This window comes from Antechinus flavipes, chromosome 4, assembly GCF_016432865.1.
Source record: "Antechinus flavipes isolate AdamAnt ecotype Samford, QLD, Australia chromosome 4, AdamAnt_v2, whole genome shotgun sequence".
In the NCBI taxonomy this organism is placed as follows: domain Eukaryota; kingdom Metazoa; phylum Chordata; class Mammalia; order Dasyuromorphia; family Dasyuridae; genus Antechinus; species Antechinus flavipes.
In genome coordinates, this window is record NC_067401.1 from 450113769 (window position 1) to 450137081 (window position 23313).

The window sequence follows — 23313 nt, forward strand, 5'->3', positions numbered from 1 at the left end:
AAAGTGAGTCACTAAAGTACTGAGAAGCACAAGCACAAGCTCAGGAGGAAGGCAGACAAGAACAGCTTTAAAAGTGGAAGCAGGATTAGTTGTTCTCACTTCTAATACACACCCTCTAGGTGGTAACAATTTCCCTCTTTTACAGTCAAACCCAAATCCATGAAAATTTAGGCTTTTATTCCCATTTAAATAAATGACTCCCCCTCATCTGCGCAGTGAGCACAGCTCATCTTAACCTTTCATACACTGACAGATTTTGTTGCGTGTCATTTAAGACATTTTGTGGATCTGGGTGTTTGGGGGATCACGGGTGCTCTCTCGGCACCTCTTGGGGTGGGGGGCCCTGCCCCTGTGAGGTGCCCCAGATCCTCATGCTCTGCTGCCCTCCGGGGCTCCTCTGGCTGGCAGGGCCCTCCTGAAGGGAGCTGGAGAATGATTGCAGGACACCGACTGTAAGGGAGATAGAGGACATCTAGGATGAGTCCAAAATGTCAACCTCTGCAAGTTCCCTGAGGGCAGGAATGGTCTCCCCTCGCCCTGCATCCCCAGTGACTGGCGCGCAGTAGGTACTCAGTGAGTCAGTGTCACTGGACCAGGAGCAGGGTTCGGCCCAGAGGACGCCTGGTGACCATCCATCCAGTCCTTCTCTGACTGCTCCCTCAGACGGTCGTCCATCCAGCCTCTGCTTGGAAATTCATTGCCGTTCATTTAACCTTCACTACTGCTTGGTATTTAGGAGTCACCTTGCGCTTCCTCTGTGCCGACAAAACGAATAAGGGACATCATGATAACTGACCCTGGGACGGCGCTTCAGGGTCACGGCATCCAAGGAGGGGTGGGCGACGTTGGTGTGATTCTGCAGAAGAGCAAAGCGCCTCAGACTCGGGGACTTGGCGCCAAGTCCGGCTCTGAGGCATCTGCCCCTCTGGCCACCCTCTTGCCGGAGGACACTGGTGGACACCGGAGCCGTGCTTGGCTCCAGGCTGAACGGCTCAGGTTCTGTGACTCATTTTCTGACCCCCTTCCTGTCGTCATGGCCGCCATATTGGTCGAGGGGCGCTCAGACAGCCAGCCGTCTCCCTCGTCTTGCATCTGGATTGTTCGTGTGCCAGATTTCCCATTTCTTCTTCTGATGTCTCAATGACCAGAGAGGTGAGACCTCCGCCCGTAAAATTAGCAGGCTCATCATGGAGGTCATCGCCCAGGTCATGACAAAGATCTTAAGGAGCCCAAAGTCTAATTTCCTTGAAGAAGAGACCCATCTTGAACAATGGCTGAGTGCAGAAAAGCAACAGGGCTGGGGCCCACAAATGGTGTAGCTGGACTCTGGCTCACTCGGGGAAGGCTCCATGGGAGCTGGTGGGATGGGGCCCGGCTTTACCCTGTTTTCCAGGAAGGCTCCTTCTAACAATTCCAGCTGGATCTTGCCTAACAATCAATCCTCCAAAGTGGCCCAAGTGCAGGGCAGGGGACTGGCCCCGAGGGACCCCCAGGCAGCCTCGGGCCTTGGGGAGAGAGTGTCGCAGGGAAGACTCCACCGCGGAGCCCAGGGCCGGGGTTTCCCTGGGCCCATGACGCTCCTCTCCACTTTCTGGGACTCCCGGGACAGACCGAGGGGGCCGGCCGCGGCCTCCCCATCTTGGTGAGGCTAAAAGGGGGCCCATTGACGGAGGGGGTGCTCAAGGCTTGGAGCACAACGGGGCTCCCGCTGGTTCTAAAGCAGGGGAGGAAGGGGCGGCAGCATCTGAGGAAGGAAAGGGCCCGTGTAGGCCCGAGAGCTTGCTGGGAAGCCACTCACCTTCATCTGCTGCCTCTTCTGCTTGAGCACTGACCAGCAGCTGGACGCCACCGCCTAGAGGGGGAGAAGAGGGGAGTTCAGGGTTCACCGAGGTGAAAGTCCCTTCCAGGAGCTCAGGGTCGCCCAGCACTTCTCTGGGGCAGGGGCACTTAGCACTTCCTAGTTGTGCGACCTCCCGGGCAAGGCCCTAAACCCCCCACTGACTCACCAAAAAATAAAGAAAAGTGCTGTGGACGGTGACAAAGCAATTCCCATTCCCTTGGGTTATTCTGGAACAATGGGCTGCTTTTCCTTTTAGATTAAAAATAAGGGTGGACAGAGCGACGCCTGTCACCTTCCAGTCACCGGCCGGGCGCTAAACTACATCAAACTTTCCAAACCGAAGCTAAAAACGCCCACGGGAAACAAGGGGGACCCAGGTCAGCTGGGGCGCTTCCCGAAGAAATGGCGTTTCTGGTAGTTTGGGCCCCGCTGAAGGAGCTAAGGAATATAATGTAACGGCAGCAAAATAGAAAACACAGCGGAGGCCCGGGGCCCAGCGGCCGCGCCCTCAGGTCTCGTGGGGGAGAACGAGCTCTTGGAGACCGAAATCTCCAAGCAGGGAGAAAAATCTGCGGATTTCAGAACTCAATCGGGACGCCCCCGCCCGGCGACCCTCACTAGTCCCTGGGAAAGCGGGACTGAAAAACACCCGAGGCTGGAGTCCGGCCGGGGGGCTGGAGTCCGGCCGGGGGGGGGGGGGGCTGGAGTCCGGCCGGGGGGGGGCTGGAGTCCGGCCAGGGGGCTGGAGTCCGGCCGGGGGGGGGCTGGAGTCCGGCCGGGGGGGGGCTGGAGTCCGGCCGGGGGGGGGGGGGGGGGGTTGGAGTCCGGCCGGGGGGCTGGAGTCCGCCGGGGGCGCCGCCACTTACCGTTTCTTTGAAGGAGGAGTTCAGCCAGCGGTTATTGACCACGTTCTGGATGGAGGTGGGCGGGTTTTCCAAGTCTTCAAAGGAATCCATTAGTATGAAATCCAGGACAATATCATAGAAATTGAGATTTTTCACCTGCAAGAAATGAGGGGAAATGCCCGCGCCGTTATCTGGGAGCGCCCAGACTGGGAGAAACAGCCTTTGTGACTCCCCAGGCCCCGTTCTCGCCCCCACTCCCCTCCACCCCCCCGCTCACGGCCCCGCCCCCTTTGGCCTCCAGAGGGAATGAGCAGAAAGCGCGAGACTCACCCCCCTGGCGGCCAGCTCCCCCTCGGTGCTCTCCCAGTGGTCTGTCTGCTCTAAAAAACAGATCATTTCATCAAAAACATCTTCAAATTTCTTAGGGTTCTGCGGGACATCGTCAGCCAACGAGAAGAAGACACGTTTTAATCCAGAGCGCCCGGAGACGAGCTTCAGGCCCGCAGTCTAAACGCGCCACCAGGGGTCGCCAGGGTGCCAGAGGCGGGGCCCCCAGCCTTGGCGAGGTCACCTCCGAGGGGAGCGGCAGCCAAGGGGCTCTCTAAGCCCCGCCCCTCTGACCCAGCAAGGAGGAGGGAGATCTCGGCTGCACCTCCCAACCCCCTCTCCCAAAGGCGATGCTGCCTCGGCCACCTGGGGGGCCGCAGAGACTCCCTGCCGGACCCTCCCAGGGAAGCCAGGAAAGAGGGACACAATCGGGAGAAGAGGCGCCTGCCCCCCTGCGGGACGCACGGAGAGGGGGGGAGTGGCTGGGTCTTGTCTCCGCACCCCGGGGGCCTCGGCCAGTCTCGGGCACACGCCCACGCGCACCCACCCACGTGCACACTCGCGCACACGCCCACGCGCACACGCCCACCCACGTGCACACTCGCGCGCACACGTCAGGGGCGCCCCCAGAGCCACCATCTCCTCCCCCGGCCGCCGCGGGCGCCTCTCCGACCCAGGGGCGGCTCCGCGCACCGGACCGGACCGGCTTTACCTTTCGCGCCTTCACGATTAAAGCTGACAGAATCTTCCTGCCGCTCTCGGCCAGAAACGTCCTGTTGGCCGTTTCTGAAAGAATGACCTGCAAGAGCCCGGCCCGCCCTTTAGTGACTGGCGCGTAGGCGTGGGGAGCGACAGCTCCGAGAGCCGGGCGCCCGCGGGCCCCTGGGGATGGGCCTCCGTGTCTGACCCCCCACCCCCGGGAGGATCCGGCCCAGGGCCTCTCTCCCTCCTTCAGGGGCCGAATGCAGCCGGGGTGACGGGCCGGTCTCAGGTGTGGGACGGGGCTCCCAGCGCTACTAAAGGGGAAGGGGCCAGGGCAGTTGTCCTGGGGTCTGTGGGCAGGTAACCCAGGCAGCCACTCGGGGGGTCTATGGGCAGCTGCCTTGGAGTCGGGTGGGCGACTGCACTGCGGAAGTGGCTAGAAGCCTTCCTGAGGGTCTCTGGGTCAGAGGGGGCAGGCCCAGCCCAGGGCCAGAGTGGGGCCGGGAGCCCCTTACCTGGAAAGCCTGCCGGATACAGTGCAGCTTGGCCAGAAAGTCACTGTCTCCCAGGCACTCCAACATCTCAGTTCTGCAGAAAACGAGGGCAAAAACAGGGAGCAGCAATGGGGAGGGGGCCTGTAGTTAAGGGAGGCTGTAGTCTGAAAGCGAGGGGGGGCTAGAGTTGGGGGGGCTGTAGTTAAGGGAGGCTGTAGTCTGAAAGTGAGGGGGGGCTAGAGTTGGGGGGGCTGTAGTTAAGGGAGGCTGTAGTCTGAAAGTGAGGAGGGGGCTAGAGTTGGGGGGGCTGTAGTTAAGGGAGGCTGTAGTCTGAAAGCGAGGGGGGGCTAGGGTGGGGGGGGCCTGTAGTTAAGGGAGGCTGTAGTCTGAAAGCGAGGGGGGGCTAGAGTTGGGGGGGCTGTAGTTAAGGGAGGCTGTAGTCTGAAAGCGAGGGGGGGCTAGGGTGGGGGGGGCCTGTAGTTAAGGGAGGCTGTAGTCTGAAAGCGAGCAGGGGGGGAGGAGGGTCTGGAGTTGGGGGGGGGGGCTGTAGTCAGGAGGGAACCTGTGGTCACGGGGAAACACTCTGGAGGGAGCCTGTGGTACTTGTGCTGACAAGGAAAGATCCAGACTAAACATCTCAGGGAGGACGACCTCCCCGTCTCTCCCCGGTGCATTCTCCTCAAAGGGTACCCAGTGCCCCCCTTCCCGCAGCCCTAAGAAATGAGGGGGCCGATACCTGAGGACCCTAGAGTAGATTTTCCCCTCTTCCACCAGGTGCATGGCCTCTTCATACAAGGGGCAGCGGCAGAGGGCGTCCAGGCTGTACGGGGGCCGCCCCTCCCGGTGGTCTGTGAGCTGGGGGACAGGCTGGTCAGCCGGAGCAAAGGCGCCCCCCAAGATGTTCATCTTTGCCACAAAATGGCACCCCAAAGGGGCTGGGCTCACCCCCAAGCGACAAAGAGAAGCCGGGAAAGAAACGGCAGCAGGAAGGCGGCCCGCTCCCCAAAGTCCCGGTGGTCAACAGCCGGACAAAGGGTACCAAAGGTCATCCGCAGCCACACCAAAGGAAACCATAAAACCCCCTCGGAAGGGTTGGGGCCAGGTCAGCACAAGGAGATGATGAGGCGGGCAGAGGGCCCAAGGGGGCAAGAAGCCAGGGGAGCCCCCCAGATCATTCCCAAGAGAGCCGCGTGAGCCTGACCATCACCAAGCCAGTCCAGTAAAAGGCGGCTGACCAGATGGAGGGTGGAACTGCCTCCGGCACAAACCTCTCCCCCAGTGCTGAGCAGGCACCCAGCAGGTGCTTAATAAATGCTCACACCCTTCCCTCCCTCCCTCTTTTCACTTTTCCCATCTCAAGACTTGGAAATGAATTCAGTAATCCCTCTGCCCCATGACATCTGGGCACAAACACCCTGGGTCAGGGACCACTCTTGTGGGGGGCAGCCCTCGAGATGGTCACCTTGGGGCAAGCTTTCCCAGGAATGACCTGGGGAATGGGGGGGGTATGAGGGACACCTGGCAGGGATGCCCAGTGAGGATGCCTGGGAGAAGGCCCCATCCTACCTCCGCGGCTGAAACGAAGGAGTCGGTGGAGGCGATGCTCAGCGAGTCTCGGAGGCCCAGGTCGTCTGCCCGCACGGTGATGTCCGTGTCTCTGTCTAAAAAGCCCGGGGAGTCCGTGAGGTCCCGAGAGGCAGAGTGAGCGAGTGCTGCCCCGAGGCCCCACCCTGGGACCCACTGCCCCGCCTGATGCCCGGGGGAGGCACCCACAGCCCGGCCCAGGGCCAGCGCACTGCAGGTAGCTGGGCAACCAGAGCCACGGCACCCGGACTGCCCGAGCCGACCCTTCCTTCAACTTCACCCTGGAGGCTCCTGCTCAGTGGGCGCGTCCCGGAAGGTCCGGGCTTGGGCAGACCGCAGAGCCGGGCCGCGCTCCCTGAGGCGGGCACCGTGAGGAAGGCCTAGGGTGGGGGCCGGGAGTCTTAAGTGGACTTTTTTCATTTTTAAAGCTTTTTTTTTTTTCAAAACAAATGTGGCTTTGAACATTCCCCATCCCGAAACCTCGGGTCCCAGGCTTTTTCTTCCTCCCCCCCCTCCTCTAGGGGGCAAGTGACCCACTAGTGGCCACCTCGGAGCCGCTTCTAGACGCATTCCCACAATCCTCTCGCTGCACGAGAAAAACCTGATCCAAACAAGGAGCCGGCGAAGAGCCCGAGGGAGGGGAGGGAGAGCACTCTGAGGGGATCCCCCTGTGGCTCCCATGATCCTCGCTCTCTCCATCACCAGCCCTCTCTCCTGCCAGGAGCTCCGGGCCAATTCTAAGAGCAAATGATGAGGAAAGGGAGCGCCCCAAGCCCCTCCCCCAGGCTCTACCTGGCCACGGTTATGGGAGAATGGGGAGCACTAAGAGGCCTGAATTTGCCCCAAAGCCACTTCAGCCTTGGGATCTTCCTCACCTTCTACACACCACGAGAGGGGCGGCGGTGCGGGGGGGTGCACAAAGACCCCAGAACTGCCTCAGCCGGCTCTCCCTGCACCTGACGGGCGCGCACACGTAACACGCACAAACACGCACACATCACACACGCGCGCGTCCACGGAGCGCCCCTGGCTACTAAGCATCTGTGTTCCAAAAAGATGAATAGTCTACCGGACAACATCGGATTTGCTTTTACAAAAAAAGGAAGTAAAATGAAGTCAAATACATGGAAAAAATTTAAAATTTTAAAAATTAAAAAAAAAGAAAAAGCCCCACCTCTGGGGCCACGAGGGAGACAGAAGAGGCGCCGGGGCCATGAGAGCCTCTCCAGCTCACGGGGCCCCCTCTGAGGCCTTGGGGGGCGAGGCTGTCCATGTCCTGCTCTCTGACTCCCCAGATGTCAGGGCTGCCCCAGGGACAGGGGTCGCCCACACCACACAGTAATCAGCTAAGCCCAGGGGCCTGCCAGCCGGAGGGGGAGGCTGGAGGGAGCTGACCCTGGGGGGGGGGGGAGCAGCAGGAGGAACAAAGTCCCCAGGGGAAGGGTCCGTGTGGGAAATGGTACCCAGAGCCTCCCTCGCTCCCACGGCAGGAGCCGGGGGCCCGCGCACCCCAGCCTGAGGGAAGCCCGCGGCCCAGGTCCAAGCTCGGGGGAGGCCGTGCTGGACACGGGGCTGCGCTGGCTGGTTCCAGGGCTCCCAGGCTCTGCCCACCAGCCTGCCGTGACCCCTGGGGCGAGCCCTGCACCAACCCCGAAGTGAGCATCCCCACACATGGCAGGCAGGGGGAATTATGGGAAAAGCCGAACCCCCGGGAGCACAGAAAGGGAATACGGAGGGAAGGTGCGCCAGTGGTTGTGAGCAGCGCCAGCCGTGACGTGCGGGAGGAGACCCTGGATCTGCGCTCCTTTGGACGGATGCTCCTCGGGGGCAGAAGCTGCCTTTGCTCCCTCACTGCACCCCAAACAAGCCAAGTACCCGCTGAGGAGCCGGCCGTGTCCCAGTGGGGGGCCCCAGGCGTCGGTGTGGAGAGACAGCGACCCCCTGGAGACCCTCTCAGGAGATGGCGGCACTGAAGCAGAGTCGGGGGCTCGCAGATTGCCGCCTCCTTGGCCCCACTGGACTCGCGGCGCTCCGGGAACACTCGGACCCACTCTCTCTGCCCCATGTGCCCACTGCACCTGGCCTGGGACTTGACAAACTTCTCCTGTTTCTCGGAGCCGGCGCTTCGTCCTCCATTTTCAGAGGCCAGGGACCTCCCGGCGCAACGTCTCCACTCCCCGGCCTGGGGTCTGCCCGGTGCAGTGTCCAGCCCCCGGCCCCTCACGTCCGCTGCCCTCCGTGACTCAGGAAGCCGTTCCCACCGTGGCGCCTCCCTCACACTCCAAAGGAGGTCGGAGAGTCCCGCTGAGCCGGGGTGCGAGGGCGCGCGGTCCCCCACGCTCACGGGGCGTCCAGCCCCTTCTTCAGCCCCACAACGAGCACATTAAGGGATGGGGCGGGGCAGGAGCGCTCTTGGTTTTTCCCCATGTCTCTGGACTCTGTGCACCCAGAGGATTGTGGGAGCAGAGCGTCCTGTCCGTTGTTCGCCTGCATCTCGTTTTCTTTCCCGTTTTTCCCCGTGATCGGCTCTTTCTTGCGCAGCCTGACGGCACGGAGTGCACTCGGGGGGCTGCGCGTGTTCAGTTTGTTCTGGGTCGTTTGCTATGGGGGGGGAAGGTCTGGGAGCCGAGGCTCTGGGAAGGCGAGAGCGGAAAACCACGTGGATTTCGGAAAAGAGAAAGACCAAAAACGGCCACGGAGATTTTGGGGACAGAGCCCATGGGGCAGAACGGGGGAGGGGAGGCGCACGCTCTGCCCACCAGGCCACACTCCCTCTGTGCTCTCAGGCCGCTCCTCCACGAACCCCAGAGGGGGAGCAGCTGGGACCGCCCAAGGCCCCTCCCCACGCTGGCCCCAGAATGATGGCGTGACCCCCAAGCCATCATCAGGGCCCCCTCCCCAGCCACAACCCAATGCCATGTCTGGACTCGAGAAGTTGCTCCCTCCCCAGAGCCCCCCAGCGATGTTCCCAAGTGAATCACAGGCCCCGCCCGCTTGGCTCCCCCTCTGTCCCGGGCAGCTCCCGGGGCCCTTTCTGTCCCATTCACATGGGAACGCTCCGCGGGCTCTGCAGCCGAGCTGCCCTCCCTTGGGGAGCCGCGGGGCCCGGGGAAGAGCGCTAAGGAAGCGGTGAGACAGGGGGGCTCCCGTGCGCTTACCGATGTCGGCGAGGGAGCTGGGATCCGAGGCCCCCAGCGTGGCCTCAAACTCCTCCTGGAGGCGGTAAGCCCTCTGCAGCAGCGACTCCAGCTTGTGGATGAACTCGGCGCTGATGATGTCCTGGAGGGGGAGTGGGGGTCAGTGCGGCTGGGGGGAGGGGGTCAGCATGGCCGAGGAGGGGGGCTCTCACAGGAGAATCAGCTTCTTCAGCTAGACACCCATCCAAGACATGAGGCGGAGACCCCAGCCCTTTATCTCCTGGCCCCTCTCCTGCCCTGCCCCCCACTCTGGGCCAGCCTAGACCCCTGGAGCCCTCCAGAGCCCCGTCCCTCCCTGGGGCCCAGCACAGAGAACGCTGGCACTGAGCAAGGACTCACCTCGACGCTCTCCTCGGCGATGGCGTCGCCCGCGCCCAGCTTGATGGCGCCGCAGCCGGCTTCGTCCTCGGCCTGTCGGCTGCGGAAGGTCAGCGCCTGCTCCCACCGCCGCAGGGCCTCCTCAAACAGCTCCATACCTGGCACAGGGAGGCAGCGGGCGGGCCCGCGTTTGTACGAGCGGCGAGCCAGGGAAGGTGCCCACCTAACTCTCGCGGCTCGTGGCCCCTGATCCGGGGCCTCCCCCAGAGCTTGGGCCAGAGCCGGAGGCAAAGCGAGTCACTCCCCAAGGGAGAAAAGGTCAAAAATGGTCTCGAACCCCCATAGATCAGTGAAATGCGGAAAAGGAAAATGATGGGGGCGGGGGAGCGCGGGACACTTGTGTGTTGGTGGAGTTGCACGCTGATCCGACCGTCTGCAGGGCAGTCTGGGAGGCCAGACCGTCCCTGCCCCCGCTGGGGCCCAGGTCCCAGAGAGACCCCAAAAGGACCCACATGTGCCCATGTTTGTGGCGCCGAGGGACAGGAGGCCTGGTACCGGCCGGAGCAGCTCAGGGCGAGGCTGGCGGAGAAGGCCGGGCACCAGATGATGCCCGAGAGGCCTCCGGCCGGCCAGCAGCTGAAGCGGGACCCGTCAGCCCCGGACCGACCCGGCTGCCCTCTGAGAAGGGGCCGGGGAAATGCCCGAGGTCAGAGCCTCTCGCCCCTGGCAGCCGAGCCCGCTTGAGGTTGGCCCTCACCGCCCGCGGCCGTCCCCAGAGCGCAGGAAGGGGCTCCCACAGAGGGGAGACAATGTCTGGCAGGCAGCGATGACCACGGCGAAGGTCACTGCGGGGACGGTGAGAGCGAGGAGAGGATGCAGACCCCCCCGGCCTCAAGGGGCAGCCAGGGCCGGGTCAGGGAGCCCTGTCCCCAGACTGGAGGCCACACGCCCTCTGGCCCCTCCCATGTGTCCTCCGGCCCCTCCCACGCCTCCCCCGGCCCCTCCCATGTGCTCTCAGGCCCCTCCCACGCGCCCTCCAGCCCCTCCCATGCGTCCTCCGGCCCCTCCCACGCGTCCTCCAGTCCCTCCCATGTGCTCTCAGGCCCCTCCCACGCGTCCTCCGGTCCCTCCCATGTGCTCTCAGGCCCCTCCCACGCGCCCCCCGGCCCCTTTCATGTGCTCTCAGGCCCCTCCCACGCACCCCCCGGCCCCTCCCATGTGCTCTCAGGCCCCTCCCACGCGCCCCCCGGCCCCTCCCATGTGCTCTCAGGCCCCTCCCACGCACCCCCCAGCCCCTCCCATGTGCTCTCAGGCCCCTCCCACGTGCTCTCAGGCGAGCCCTCCCACGCGCCCCCCGGCCCCTCCCATGTGCTCTCAGGCCCCTCCCACGCATCCTCTGGTCCCTCCCATGTGCTCTCAGGCCCCTCCCACGCGCCCCCCGCCCCTCCCATGTGCTCTCAGGCCCCTCCCACGCACCCCCCGGCCCCTCCCATGTGCTCTCAGGCCCCTCCCACGCGCCCCCCGGCCCCTCCCATGTGCTCTCAGGCCCCTCCCACGCGCCCCCCGGCCCCTCCCATGTGCTCTCAGGCCCCTCCCACATGCTCTCAGGCGAGCCCTCCCACGCGCCCCCCGCCCCTCCCATGTGCTCTCAGGCCCCTCCCACGCACCCCCCAGCCCCTCCCATGTGCTCTCAGGCCCCTCCCACGCGCCCCCCGGCCCCTCCCATGTGCTCTCAGGCCCCTCCCACACGCCCTCCGGCCCCCCTGGGCACTTACCCATCAGGTACAAGTTCTCGGGCGTGGTCACGGGGATGTTGACCAGCTTTAGATCCTCTTCGTCTGTTTTGTCCCAGGAGCTGGAGTTGCCGCAAGCGCAGCTATGGCAGGAATTGGCGCTCTGGACCTGCGGGGGGCGACAGGCGCGGGCCGCTCGAGTCCTGCGGGGGCAGGGAGGGCCGGTCTGATGGTCACCGACAAGGCCCCCAAGGAACACCGGGCAGGGGCAGGGGAGGGCCTGTACCCCAAAGCCCCCCATCACTCGCTAAGAAGGTCAAGGCTCCTGCCAGCAGGGGCTTTCTCAAATTCACCCCAATCCCCAGGATTCCAAGCCACTCATTCCTGCAGCCAAATAGTCCCTCCTCCCCCCCATCTCCCTCCTCCCCCCATCTCCCTCCCCCCATCTCCCTCCTCCCCCCATCATCCTCCTCTCCTCTCCCCCCTCCTTCTCCCCCACCGCCTCCTAGATGACCTTGCCAGGGCTCAGCCACTCCCCTCAGTCTTGGGGCAGCAGGGATGGGTGGGTCTCCCCTGGCACCCCCGATGCCCCTCAGCAGACCCTGCAGCCAGGGCAGGCGCCCCCAAGAGGGGGCCTGCCTGTCGAGGCTGCCCGAAGGGCCGGGTCCAGTCCCTTGTGGCCCCCCCAGACCCTGGCAGGACGGCTCCGGCCTCGGGGCCCCCGATAGCCAGTGGCTCCCCAATCCCTCAGTGCCCCTGCATTCCCCCAAGTCCTGACACTCACCCCCCTCACTCCCCTGGTGCCCCAGGCAGCCCCACAGACCAGCCGGGGTCTGCCCGTAGCCACTCTCCCCCCGGACGGACAGTGCGAAGCTCAGGGAGCCTTTAGGGGGCACCTGCTGTGTACTGGGCTCCCCCCTTCTGATACAAATCAAGGGAGCCCACTCCCCAGCGGGCGGACACCAGCTCTGCGCCGGACCCAGGCCGGGGCCCTCCCAGGGACCTCTTTACTCTGGGGGCCGAGCGGGGAGGCGACCCGGCCAGGAGAAATCCAGCTGGGGCCGTTCTGTCCTGCCCCTTTCCTCGAGGGGAGGAGGCCCAGAAAGAGCAGGCCCCAGATTCAGGGGGGCTCCCGCCGCCCCCAGTCTCCAGGTCGCTGCCCTCCCCTTTCCTCCCAGTAGATCCGACCCCCACTTTTGCGTCTTTGTCCCCCGAGTCCGCCTCCCTCCTTGGGGCCTCTGGGCTCCTGGGGGTCATTTCCTGGGCCTGGCTGGCCGGGTGGTCACAGAGCTCATCTCCCCCCCGCCAAGGGGCTGGGGGGAGGGGCGGCCCCGACGGGAGGGGCCCTACTCACCGAGGCCAGGCTCTGGGCGGAGCCGGAGCACTTGCTGAAGAGGCCCCCGTTGGGGAAGAGCCCGGACTGGGAGCCGCGGTCCTTGGCCGAGCTCAGAGACAGGGTCAGGTTCTGCCGGCTGCTGGAACAGCTGGAGCCTGCGGACGAGCGCCCGAGTCACCCGGGGCCGCTGCGCCCCCTTTGGGGAAGGAGGCCCTCCTGGCGGGGCGGGGGGGCCGCTGAAGGAAGGGGCTCAGGGCTCCGGATGCCAGTCACAGCCCCGGCGAGACCCCCCACGGAAGGCTAAGGACCGCCTCAGTCCTGCGCCAGACTCCGGCCATGGACCTGGGCTGGCCCGGCCTACAAGCCCCAGGCGGGAGAAGCCGGGGCAGGGCCCGAACCCCGGGCCCCGGGCCTAGGCTGGAGAGGAGGGCTGGGAGGACGGCGGCCCGGCCCCCTGGCAGAGACAGCGCCCCCCACCCCCGTGCTGGGCGAGCCGCCCCGGCCCCCGGCGAGACCCCCCACTGCCCACGTACCTTTGTCAGACGCTGCTGTTTTGGCACACTCCAGGGCAAGATGCCCAGGTTCCCATGGCAACCCTTTCCTTTTTTTCTTTCCCCTTCTTCTTTTAAAGTGATGGGCCAGAAAAAGGATCGACACGGCGCTGACCGCGGTCACTGCAAACAGCTTCTTAACCCCAGGAGAAAACCTGATCTGGAAGCAAACCGAGTCAGGGCTAAAGCGGGCGGGGGGCCGGCACCCCCCACCCACGTGACCGCCTGGGACGCCACAGAGCGGGTACGCGGGCGCCAGGCACGAGACGCGAGAAGCCCCCAGACCCCCGCCAGAGCAGTCAGGGAAATCTGACCCGGCAGGGGGCTGCCACCTGAATGGGGGGGGGGGGATGGAGAAGAAAAAGGGGGGAAGGAGGGGGAGGAAAAGGAGTGAGGGAAGAAGGGAGGGAGGGAGGGGAGAAGGGAGGGAAAGGAGAAGGGCCAGAGACACGCTAGGACCGCTCTGACCCTTTGGTCAGCGCTTCCCCCACAGCTGCAGAACAAGCAGGAGGACGGCGCACGGGGCTGGGTCAGCACCCCTCTGCTGGGGGGGCTCCCCAAGACTTTTCTTCATGGATCCCTCGAGATGGAGAGGGCCAGAGCTCCCTTCTGTGGGTCACCTCATACAGGTCTAGCCCCCTCTGATGGAGGCAGACATATCCAGGGTCACCCTGTTAGGAGGAAGCTGGATTTGAACTCGTGCCCTCCTGAGTCCAGGTCCAATGCTCTGTCATTGCCCTCCATGGCCCTGCTCCCTCCAAACTTCACCAAACAATCAGAAAACGGATCAGGCTGAATCCCAGAGCCTGGGAGCCTCAGAGCGGGGCCAGCAGCGAGCCCGGCAGAGACCCCGACAGCAGTGGGGGACGGGCTCACCCTACAAATGGGAATGACTGTGACGGGACAGGGGAAGAGGGGGTGCAAAGGGACAAAGGACTGGCCCACGCTGCCGGGGAGAAGTCGCAGAGAAGCGGGGAGAAGCGCTGGAGCGGAAAGGACGAAGGAACGACGCGAGGGACACGAGGCGAGCCGCGGTTCCCTGTCCTCCCCACAGCAAGGGCCGGGAGCCAGGCAGCGCCGCTGTCACGTGATGAGGGGCCCAAGTAGAAACACAAACAGGAGGAGCGAGGCGGGGGGCAGCCGGCCTGGTCACAGGGGAAAGAACGGACCCTGAAATCAAGGGAAGGGCTGGTCATACACAAACCAAACTCAAAGGCTACACAACCGTCTCTGCTGCTTTTTGTGAGGTGAAAAAGACCCCTGAGAGGGTGCCGACCAGCGCAGAAAACGGCCGACGTCCTCCAATTGTGAAAGGGTCAAAGAAGGCAAACAATTTTCAGAAGAAACTGAAACCCTTTCTAGTCATATGAAAAGATGATCACTCTGGACCAGAGAAATGGAGACTAAGACAACTCTGAAGTACCGCCTCACGCCTCTCAGCCTGGCTCAGGTGACAGGAAAAGACAAGGATGAATGTTGGAGGGGATGTGGAAAATCGGGGACCCTGATCATTGTTGGAGGCGCTGTGAACAGATCCAACCATTATGGAGAGCGGTTTGGAAGTGCGCCCAAAGGGCCATCGAACCGTGCATATCCTCTGAGCCAGCAGTGTCTCTACTGGGCCTGTGTCCCAAAGAGATCTCAAAGGAGGGACAGGGACCCACGTGTGCCAAAGTGTCTGAGGCAGCGCTCTTTGTAGGGGAGAGAAACTGGAAACTGAGGGGATGCCCCCTCAGTGGGAGGTCACGTGAATGAGTTACAGTGCAGCATGTAAGGGAACATTATTGTTCTATGAGAAACAACCAGCAGGAGGGTTTCAGAGCGGGCTGGAGAGACCTCCAGGAACTGGTGCTGAGGGAAGTGAGCAGAACCAGGAGGCACTGTACACAACAACATCAATACTACATGAGGATCAGTTCTGACGGACGGGGCTCTCTCCAACAATGAGATAATTCAGGACAGTTCCAATGATCTTATGATGATGAGAGCCATCTGCCCCCAGAGAGAGGGCTGTGGGAACTGAGAGTGGATCACAATGTAGCATTTTCACTCTTCATTTTTGTCAGCTTGTGTTTTATTTTCTTTCTCATTTTTATCCTTTTTGATTTTTCTGGTGCAGCAAGATAATTGTATGAATATGTATGCCTATTTTGGATTTAATATCTGCATTTCACCACGTTTAACATGTATTGGATTACTTGCCATCTAGAGGAGAGGGTGGGGGAAAGAGAGAGGGGTAATCGGAACAGAAGGTTTTACAAGGGTTAATGTTGAAAAATTTTCCATGCATATGCTTTGAAAATAAAAAAGCTTTAATTAAAAAAAAATTTTTCTACAGTGGCAATATCTTGATTACATCAAGTCCTAAACAGGAGAGCCCCCTCTCTGAGATTCACAATCACAAGTGGATGCAGAATCCTGGCTGCTCAGGGTGACGTGCACACCGGCAGCCCACTGAGCTGGTCCATTATCCCATCTAATTTGAACTGAACAACAACCAGGTTGAGACAGACTGGGCTGCCTTTGGGAAACAGTGCCGGCTCTTAAAGATCCCAGGTTCCTCCTCCCCAATCCTCTCACTGTTCTCAGAACGGGGTTCGCCCCAAGCACAAGGCAGCATTCTGCCAAAGAGGACACCAGGAAGCTGGGTCGTGGAGCCATGGGAGCTTCCGGGAGGAGCTGGGTCAGTCAGGCAGAGAGAAGAACCACCAAGAGAGGAACAGCTTCAGGGCTACCCACACACACCATCCCGGAAAAAGCTCCAGAAATCCAAGAGACAAAGTCTCCTCCTGAACGGAACTCTCCACCCGTTGGATAACCTCCCGGATCTCACTTTCCAGGATTTGGCAGGAAAATGCCAAGCTAGATGCTCCTTTCCGCCTGAATCCATTTCCTGAAAACCACATGGAGGCAAATGCTGTTTTTCATCCCACCTTCTGTAATCTTCTCTTATTGGAGGGTCTGCCTGCACCTGCCGCTCTTCTCCAAGGTCCAGAAGCAAAGAACCCATTTTCAGTCTTTGTGTTTCGGCGATTAACTCAAACTTTAAAAAACCCTCTAGACACAATGGTTAGGCTTGGCCTTAACTTCAACCAAATTATTCTTTTTCCCCTCCCACATCTTTTCCCCACTTTATTGGAACACTCTTCCAAAAGATCTTTAGTTGTAGCAACAGTAACTCTTGCAACAAGGTCCCGGCTCCTACCTCTCACAACCGACTTATACAGTTTGCCATCGCTCACTTTCAGAATCTCACCCCTTGTAAAACGGATTCTTCTGAATTAAGTGTAAGGTTCTGGATTCGTTCCTCTTCTGTGAAATCTTGCCAAATCTATGCCGATGCTCTAAGGAATCAAAACCTTTCTGAAGTAGCAGGGCTACTTCTCAGCTGCCAACAATTAAAGACTGGGAGGCTGTCCATCCAGCATCTCCAAATCTACCGTCTTCTCCTAAACCAGAAGCTTAAATCCAAATAAAACTCACTGACCACTTGATAAGTTTTTAGTATGCACCTTCTTGACCCCAGGTTAACTCCAGGATAGGCTCTTGGATAACAACAACAACAAAAAAGTCCCCATCCTCAAAGCGCGAATATAACATGTAGGAAATTAGCTCACAAACATAAAGCCAAATCCCAAGAAGAGGGTACATTATTTAAATGACAAATGCTCTCGGGGAATGTTGGTAGAGTTGTGAATGGATCCAATCATTCAGGAGAGCAGTCTGGAACTACGCCCAAAGACTATCAAACTGTGTGTACCCAAAAAGAACCTATTTGTACAAAAATATTGGTCACAGCTCTTTTTGAGATGACTAAGAATTAGAAATTGAGGGGATGCCCATTAATTGGAGAACAGCTGAATAAAATGCAGCATATTATTTTGATGGAATATTATAGTGCTGTAAGAAATGATGAGCAATTTTTCAACAGAGAGATGATTCAAGCCAGTTCCGGTGGTCTCCTGATGGAGAGAGCCATCTGTACCCAGAGAGGACTTTGGTGTTGTTATTTGCTTGCCTTTCATTTTCTTTCCCTTTTTTCCCTTTTTGATCTGATTTTTCTTGCATAGCATAATAATAGGGAAATATGTATAAAAGAATTGTACATGTTTAACCTATATTGATTATTTCCCATCTAGGGGAGGGGGTGGGAGAAAAAACTGTGGGAAAAAAACTGTGCAAGGGTGAATGTTAAAAATTCTCTCTACATGTGTTTTGAAAATAAAAAAGCTTTATAAAAATAATTTTACAATTAAAAAAAAAAAAGATGAGTAAGATGGTTTCAGAAAAACCAGGAAAGACTTACACGAACTAAAACAAAGTGAAACGAACAGAGCCAAGAGAACAGTGTAGACAGCATCGAACACTGGATGTGATGCATGAACAACTTAGCTCCTCTCAGCAACACAAATACAATTTGGTTATACCAAATACCTTATCTCGGGGCAGGGGGAAGGGCAAGAGGGGGAAGAGAATTTGGAAGTCAAAACTTAAAAATGTTGAAACTATTTTTATGCCTAATTGGGGGAAAATAAAGTGTTATTGACATCTATATTTAGCAGTTTAGCCTGAAATGCCTTTCTCTAAATCTTCACTTCCGCTAGGAGAGATGGAGGGCTTTTTCTGCATCATGCTGACTGCGCGCTTGCACTCTCCGCCACTGAACTGAGCATGGTTGGGTTTCGCCCTGATCCGTAATGCTCCCAATGTGACCTCATCTGACTGAAAGGGAGGAGGCCTCAGTGGCTGGGAGCCCGAGGCCAAGGGGCAGCCCCCCAAGTCCAGTCCCTCTCCTGTCGCAAACAACAGCAGCCGTGTTACAGGGATTGGCTGCGATCAACTCTGCTCTCCTCAGCCATGCAACAGTCGAAGGCAAACCCAAAGATCTGGAGTCTGCAGGCAAGTTTGGGGGCTTTGTTTTGTCTTTCTCACGGCTTTTCCTTTCCGTTTGGAGTCTCCCTTCACAATCTGACTAATGTGGGAACCTGTTTAATATGACCTGCTTAATACAGGTATAACCTATATCAGATTGTCATCTTAAGGAGGGGGTGAAAAGGGAGGAACAGAGGGAAAAAAAATCAAAATCTTATAAAAGTATATTTACATTTAACTAGAAAAAAACAAAATGTCCCTGGAAAGGTCCTTTAAATGGGAAGCACAGTGCAACAGGAGGTTCGAGTGGCCCGGAAGTAATTTCTGTGGCTAGGGACCGCCCCTTGGGCACTGTCACACTGAGATAGCTTCATAAAAGGAGACGGCTCCCTCTCCGATTGTGACCTCACAGGCCCTTCTTAAGCCTGCAGGAGGTTGCTCTCTTTATCCTGGGGGAGCTGAGCCGAGTGGATGGACAGCCAAGGGAGGTCAGGAGCTTGATAGTGACCTCGTGGGTCTCTCGAGACCACGTGTTTATCTGGGAGTTAACAGGGCAGGGCATGATGTGAGCAAGGATAATAAAGGCTTTAAGTCTGCACGTGGCTGTTCTTGAGCTCTATCGGTTATTAAGCTACGATTCAAGAAATCGTAGCCAGAGACCTCTGAAGGCCTCAGAGGAGGCGAGCCAGGGAGCTGACACCGCAAAGGTTCTCTGAGGTTCTCTGATGCTCTGGGAATTCGGAGACTGGCAATGTGAAATACCGAGAAACGCTAGGGTGTTCGCAAATGAAGTGACTGCTCAGGGTGAAGTAATGAATGCTATTTTACATGCCCCCAAGTGGGGGGAAAACAAAAGTGCAGGAAGGAAACGTGGGCGGGATGGCGCAGCGGACAGAATTCGGAGGACCGGAGCTTGGAGCTGACCTTGGACGCTTCCTAGCTGCGCGGTCCTGGGCAAGTCACTTCGCCCCGACCGCCTCCACAGACGGCAGCGCGAGCGCCGGAAGGGGCACCTTCTCCGACCGTCCCTGTGGGGCTTCCAGCCCACTGTGGGTCAGAGCATGCAGGGGGCATGCCAGGCTCCTGCCAACACACCTCCCAACTGAGCTCTCCCCGGGCCTCAGAAAGGCCCCACCCTTTCGGCAGACCCTTCTAAGAACGTGGCCTATCAGCCCCTCCTGGCTATGGTTGCTTCCGCATCTGTCTAGGGGTCCCGGGATTGCTTCCCTGCCCAGCCCCCCAGGGAAATGCCCACTGGCAGGCTCACTCTAAACCCAGAGCAATGGGGTGAGCTTCCTAAAGCTGATGGAAACAGAGCCTGGTGCCCTGAGGCTAAATGCCAGCTGGGCTGCTCTTCTGGAAAAGACTGAGCGAGAACAAGGGGGAGGGGGCCGGGCCCGGCCTGCCACGGGTGGCTCTCTTTGCCCTCACCCTCAGTGCCCAAGTTGGCTTCAAGAAAAAGCTTCTAGAGATGCCAGGAGCTCAGGGGGAGCGGCCTCCCATGCTCCTTCCTGGGGCAAAGGCTGAGTGGGAGGTGACCAGGGTCTCCCAGAGCTTCATCCGGTTTAACAGGAGGCCCCGGCCACAAACCCTCAGAAGGGGTCGTCCCTTCCTTCCCTCCAGCGGCCTGAAGGAGCGGGGGACAAGGGAAAGGACCCCCTGCCCAAGGGGAAGCTCGAGCCCACTGAGTCTGCCCCCAGGACCGCGCGGTCCGGCACCCACGGGGGAGCCTCCTTACCTGGATCAGGGAGCGGCACCAGGCCAGCGGGAGGTGGAACACTCTCAGGGCCGTCGTCTTCAAGGACTGGGGCTCTCGGCTCACGGCTTCTTCCAACATGACTCCCCCCTCGCAGCCTGGTGGAAAGTGGGGCAGGAGCCTGTGAGCCACGAGCAGATCGGGGACCCCCCAGGAGCCCCGCCGGGGCGCTGCTGCTCTGGACCCACAGGCGGCCCTGCCCTCCACGGCCCGGCCCCGTCCCAAGCCCCCTCAGCTGGGGGAAGAGGGGACTGGCCCCGGGCACCAGCCTGGCAGAGGAGGCCAACGGGCGCCCCCTACACTCCAGGAGGTCTGATGGCCTCCAGGTTCTTCTCCCTGCTGAGCCTCCACTGGCCTCCCTCCAGTTCCCGTCCTTGTCCTTTCTCACACCAGCCCCATGGCTGCTAGGCAAGGTCTCCTTCAAGGCTCCCTGCCTGGCTGGAGGGGGGGCCCGAGCCAGACTCAGCAGAGGCGGCCTCCCCAGCTCAAGTGCCCCTGTGTGTGATGGCCCCCCCCAAGCATCCCTACAGCACCTGCTGTACCCAGTGGGCATCTCTGTGGCACCCACTGTGTGACGGTCCCCCGTGGGCATCTCTATGGTACCCACTGTGTGACGGTCCCCCGTGGGCATCTCTACGGCACCCACTGTGTGACGGTCCCCCGTGGGCATCTCTATGGTACCCACTGTGTGACGGTCCCCCGTGGGCATCTCTATGGCACCCACTGTGTGACGGTCCCCCGTGGGCATCTCTACGGCACCCACTGTGTGACGGTCCCCCGTGGGCATCTCTACTGCACCCACTGTGTGACGGTCCCCCGTGGGCATCTCTACTGCACCCACTGTGTGACGGTCCCCCGTGGGCATCTCTATGGCACCCACTGTGTGACGGTCCCCCGTGGGCATCTCTACGGCACCCACTGTGTGACGGTCCCCCGTGGGCATCTCTACTGCACCCACTGTGTGACGGTCCCCCGTGGGCATCTCTACTGCACCCACTGTGTGACGGTCCCCCGTGGGCATCTCTACGGCACCCCTGTGTGACGGTCCCCCGTGGGCATCTCTACGGCACCCACTGTGTGACGGTCCCCCGTGGGCATCTCTACGGCGCCCACTGTGTGACGGTCCCCCGTGGGCATCTCTACTGCACCCACTGTGTGACGGTCCCCCGTGGGCATCTCTACGGCACCCCTGTGTGACGGTCCCCCGTGGGCATCTCTACGGCACCCACTGTGTGACGGTCCCCCGTGGGCATCTCTATGGTACCCACTGTGTGACGGTCCCCCGTGGGCATCTCTACTGCACCCACTGTGTGACGGTCCCCCGTGGGCATCTCTATGGTACCCACTGTGTGACGGTCCCCCGTGGGCATCTCTACGGCACCCACTGTGTGACGGTCCCCCGTGGGCATCTCTATGGTACCCACTGTGTGACGGTCCCCCGTGGGCATCTCTACTGCACCCACTGTGTGACGGTCCCCCGTGGGCATCTCTATGGTACCCACTGTGTGACGGTCCCCCGTGGGCATCTCTATGGCACCCACTGTGTGACGGTCCCCCGTGGGCATCTCTACTGCACCCACTGTGTGACGGTCCCCCGTGGGCATCTCTACTGCACCCACTGTGTGACGGTCCCCCGTGGGCATCTCTATGGCACCCACTGTGTGACGGTCCCCCGTGGGCATCTCTACTGCACCCACTGTGTGACGGTCCCCCGTGGGCATCTCTACTGCACCCACTGTGTGACGGTCCCCCGTGGGCATCTCTACTGCACCCACTGTGTGACGGTCCCCCGTGGGCATCTCTATGGCACCCACTGTGTGACGGTCCCCCGTGGGCATCTCTACGGCACCCACTGTGTGACGGTCCCCCGTGGGCATCTCTACTGCACCCACTGTGTGACGGTCCCCCGTGGGCATCTCTACTGCACCCACTGTGTGACGGTCCCCCGTGGGCATCTCTACGGCACCCCTGTGTGACGGTCCCCCGTGGGCATCTCTACGGCACCCACTGTGTGACGGTCCCCCGTGGGCATCTCTACGGCACCCACTGTGTGACGGTCCCCCGTGGGCATCTCTACGGCGCCCACTGTGTGACGGTCCCCCGTGGGCATCTCTACGGCGCCCACTGTGTGACGGTCCCCCGTGGGCATCTCTATGGCACCCCTGTGTGACGGTCCCCCGTGGGCATCTCTACGGCACCCACTGTGTGACGGTCCCCCCGTGGCATCTCTACGGCACCCACTGTGTGACGGTCCCCCGTGGGCATCTCTACGGCGCCCACTGTGTGACGGTCCCCCGTGGGCATCTCTACGGCGCCCACTGTGTGACGGTCCCCCGTGGGCATCTCTACGGCACCCACTGTGTGACGGTCCCCCGTGGGCATCTCTATGGCACCCCTGTGTGACGGTCCCCCGTGGGCATCTCTATGGCACCCACTGTGTGACGGTCCCCCGTGGGCATCTCTATGGCACCCACTGTGTGATGGTCCCCCGTGGGCATCTCTACTGCACCCACTGTGTGACGGTCCCCCGTGGGCATCTCTACTGCACCCACTGTGTGACGGTCCCCCGTGGGCATCTCTACTGCACCCACTGTGTGACGGTCCCCCGTGGGCATCTCTATGGTACCCACTGTGTGACGGTCCCCCGTGGGCATCTCTACGGCACCCACTGTGTGACGGTCCCCCGTGGGCATCTCTACTGCACCCACTGTGTGACGGTCCCCCGTGGGCATCTCTATGACACCCACTGTGTGACGGTCCCCCGTGGGCATCTCTATGACACCCCTGTGTGACGGTCCCCCGTGGGCATCTCTATGACACCCCTGTGTGACGGTCCCCCGTGGGCATCTCTATGGCACCCCTGTGTGACGGTCCCCCGTGGGCATCTCTATGGCACCCACTGTGTGACGGTCCCCCGTGGGCATCTCTATGGCGCCCACTGTGTGACGGTCCCCCGTGGGCATCTCTATGGCACCCACTGTGTGACGGTCCCCCGTGGGCATCTCTACGGCACCCACTGTGTGACGGTCCCCCGTGGGTATCTCTACGGCACCCACTGTGTGACGGTCCCCCGTGGGCATCTCTACGGCACCCACTGTGTGACGGTCCCCCGTGGGCATCTCTACGGCACCCACTGTGTGACGGTCCCCTGTGGGCATCTCTATGGCATCCCTGTGTGATGGTCCCCTGTGGGCATCTCTACGGCACCCACTGTGTGACGGTCCACCGTGGGCATCTCTACTGCACCCACTGTGTGATGGTCCCCCGTGGGCATCTCTACTGCACCCACTGTGTGCCGGTCCCCTGTGGGCATCTCTATGGCACCCCTGTGTGACGGTCCCCCGTGGGCATCTCTACGGCGCCCACTGTGTGACGGTCCCCCGTGGGCATCTCTACGGCACCCACTGTGTGCCGGTCCCCCGTGGGCATCTCTATGGCACCCCTGTGTGACGGTCCCCCGTGGGCATCTCTATGGCACCCACTGTGTGACGGTCCCCCGTGGGCATCTCTATGGCGCCCACTGTGTGACGGTCCCCCGTGGGTATCTCTATGGCACCCACTGTGTGACGGTCCCCCGTGGGCATCTCTATGGCACCCACTGTGTGACGGTCCCCCGTGGGCATCTCTATGGCACCCCTGTGTGACGGTCCCCCCGTGGCATCTCTATGGCACCCACTGTGTGACGGTCCCCCGTGGGCATCTCTATGGCACCCACTGTGTGACGGTCCCCCGTGGGCATCTCTACGGCACCCACTGTG

The 23313-nt window shown here is 60.8% G+C and overlaps 1 protein-coding gene across 2 annotated transcripts in view; it reads right to left on the bottom strand.

Annotated features, from left to right (window-relative positions):
- MIGA1 (mitoguardin 1) overlaps positions 1-23313 on the bottom strand; it is a 33178-nt gene that overhangs the window by 5970 nt on the left and 3895 nt on the right. Inside the window, exons 2-14 of one of the 2 annotated variants that reach the window (XM_051999372.1) lie at positions 19538-19653; positions 12910-13087; positions 12395-12531; positions 11083-11209; positions 9329-9465; positions 8951-9071; positions 5775-5869; positions 4945-5075; positions 4230-4302; positions 3725-3811; positions 3016-3114; positions 2707-2841; positions 1799-1852 (exon numbers count right to left, since the gene is read on the bottom strand). In XM_051999372.1, coding sequence (XP_051855332.1) covers positions 1799-1852; positions 2707-2841; positions 3016-3114; positions 3725-3811; positions 4230-4302; positions 4945-5075; positions 5775-5869; positions 8951-9071; positions 9329-9465; positions 11083-11209; positions 12395-12531; positions 12910-13087; positions 19538-19636 — 1473 coding nt within the window. In that variant the 5' untranslated portion in view covers positions 19637-19653. The remainder of the gene's footprint in view (positions 1-1798; positions 1853-2706; positions 2842-3015; positions 3115-3724; positions 3812-4229; positions 4303-4944; positions 5076-5774; positions 5870-8950; positions 9072-9328; positions 9466-11082; positions 11210-12394; positions 12532-12909; positions 13088-19537; positions 19654-23313) is intronic. The other variant, XM_051999373.1, reaches the window with a different exon arrangement.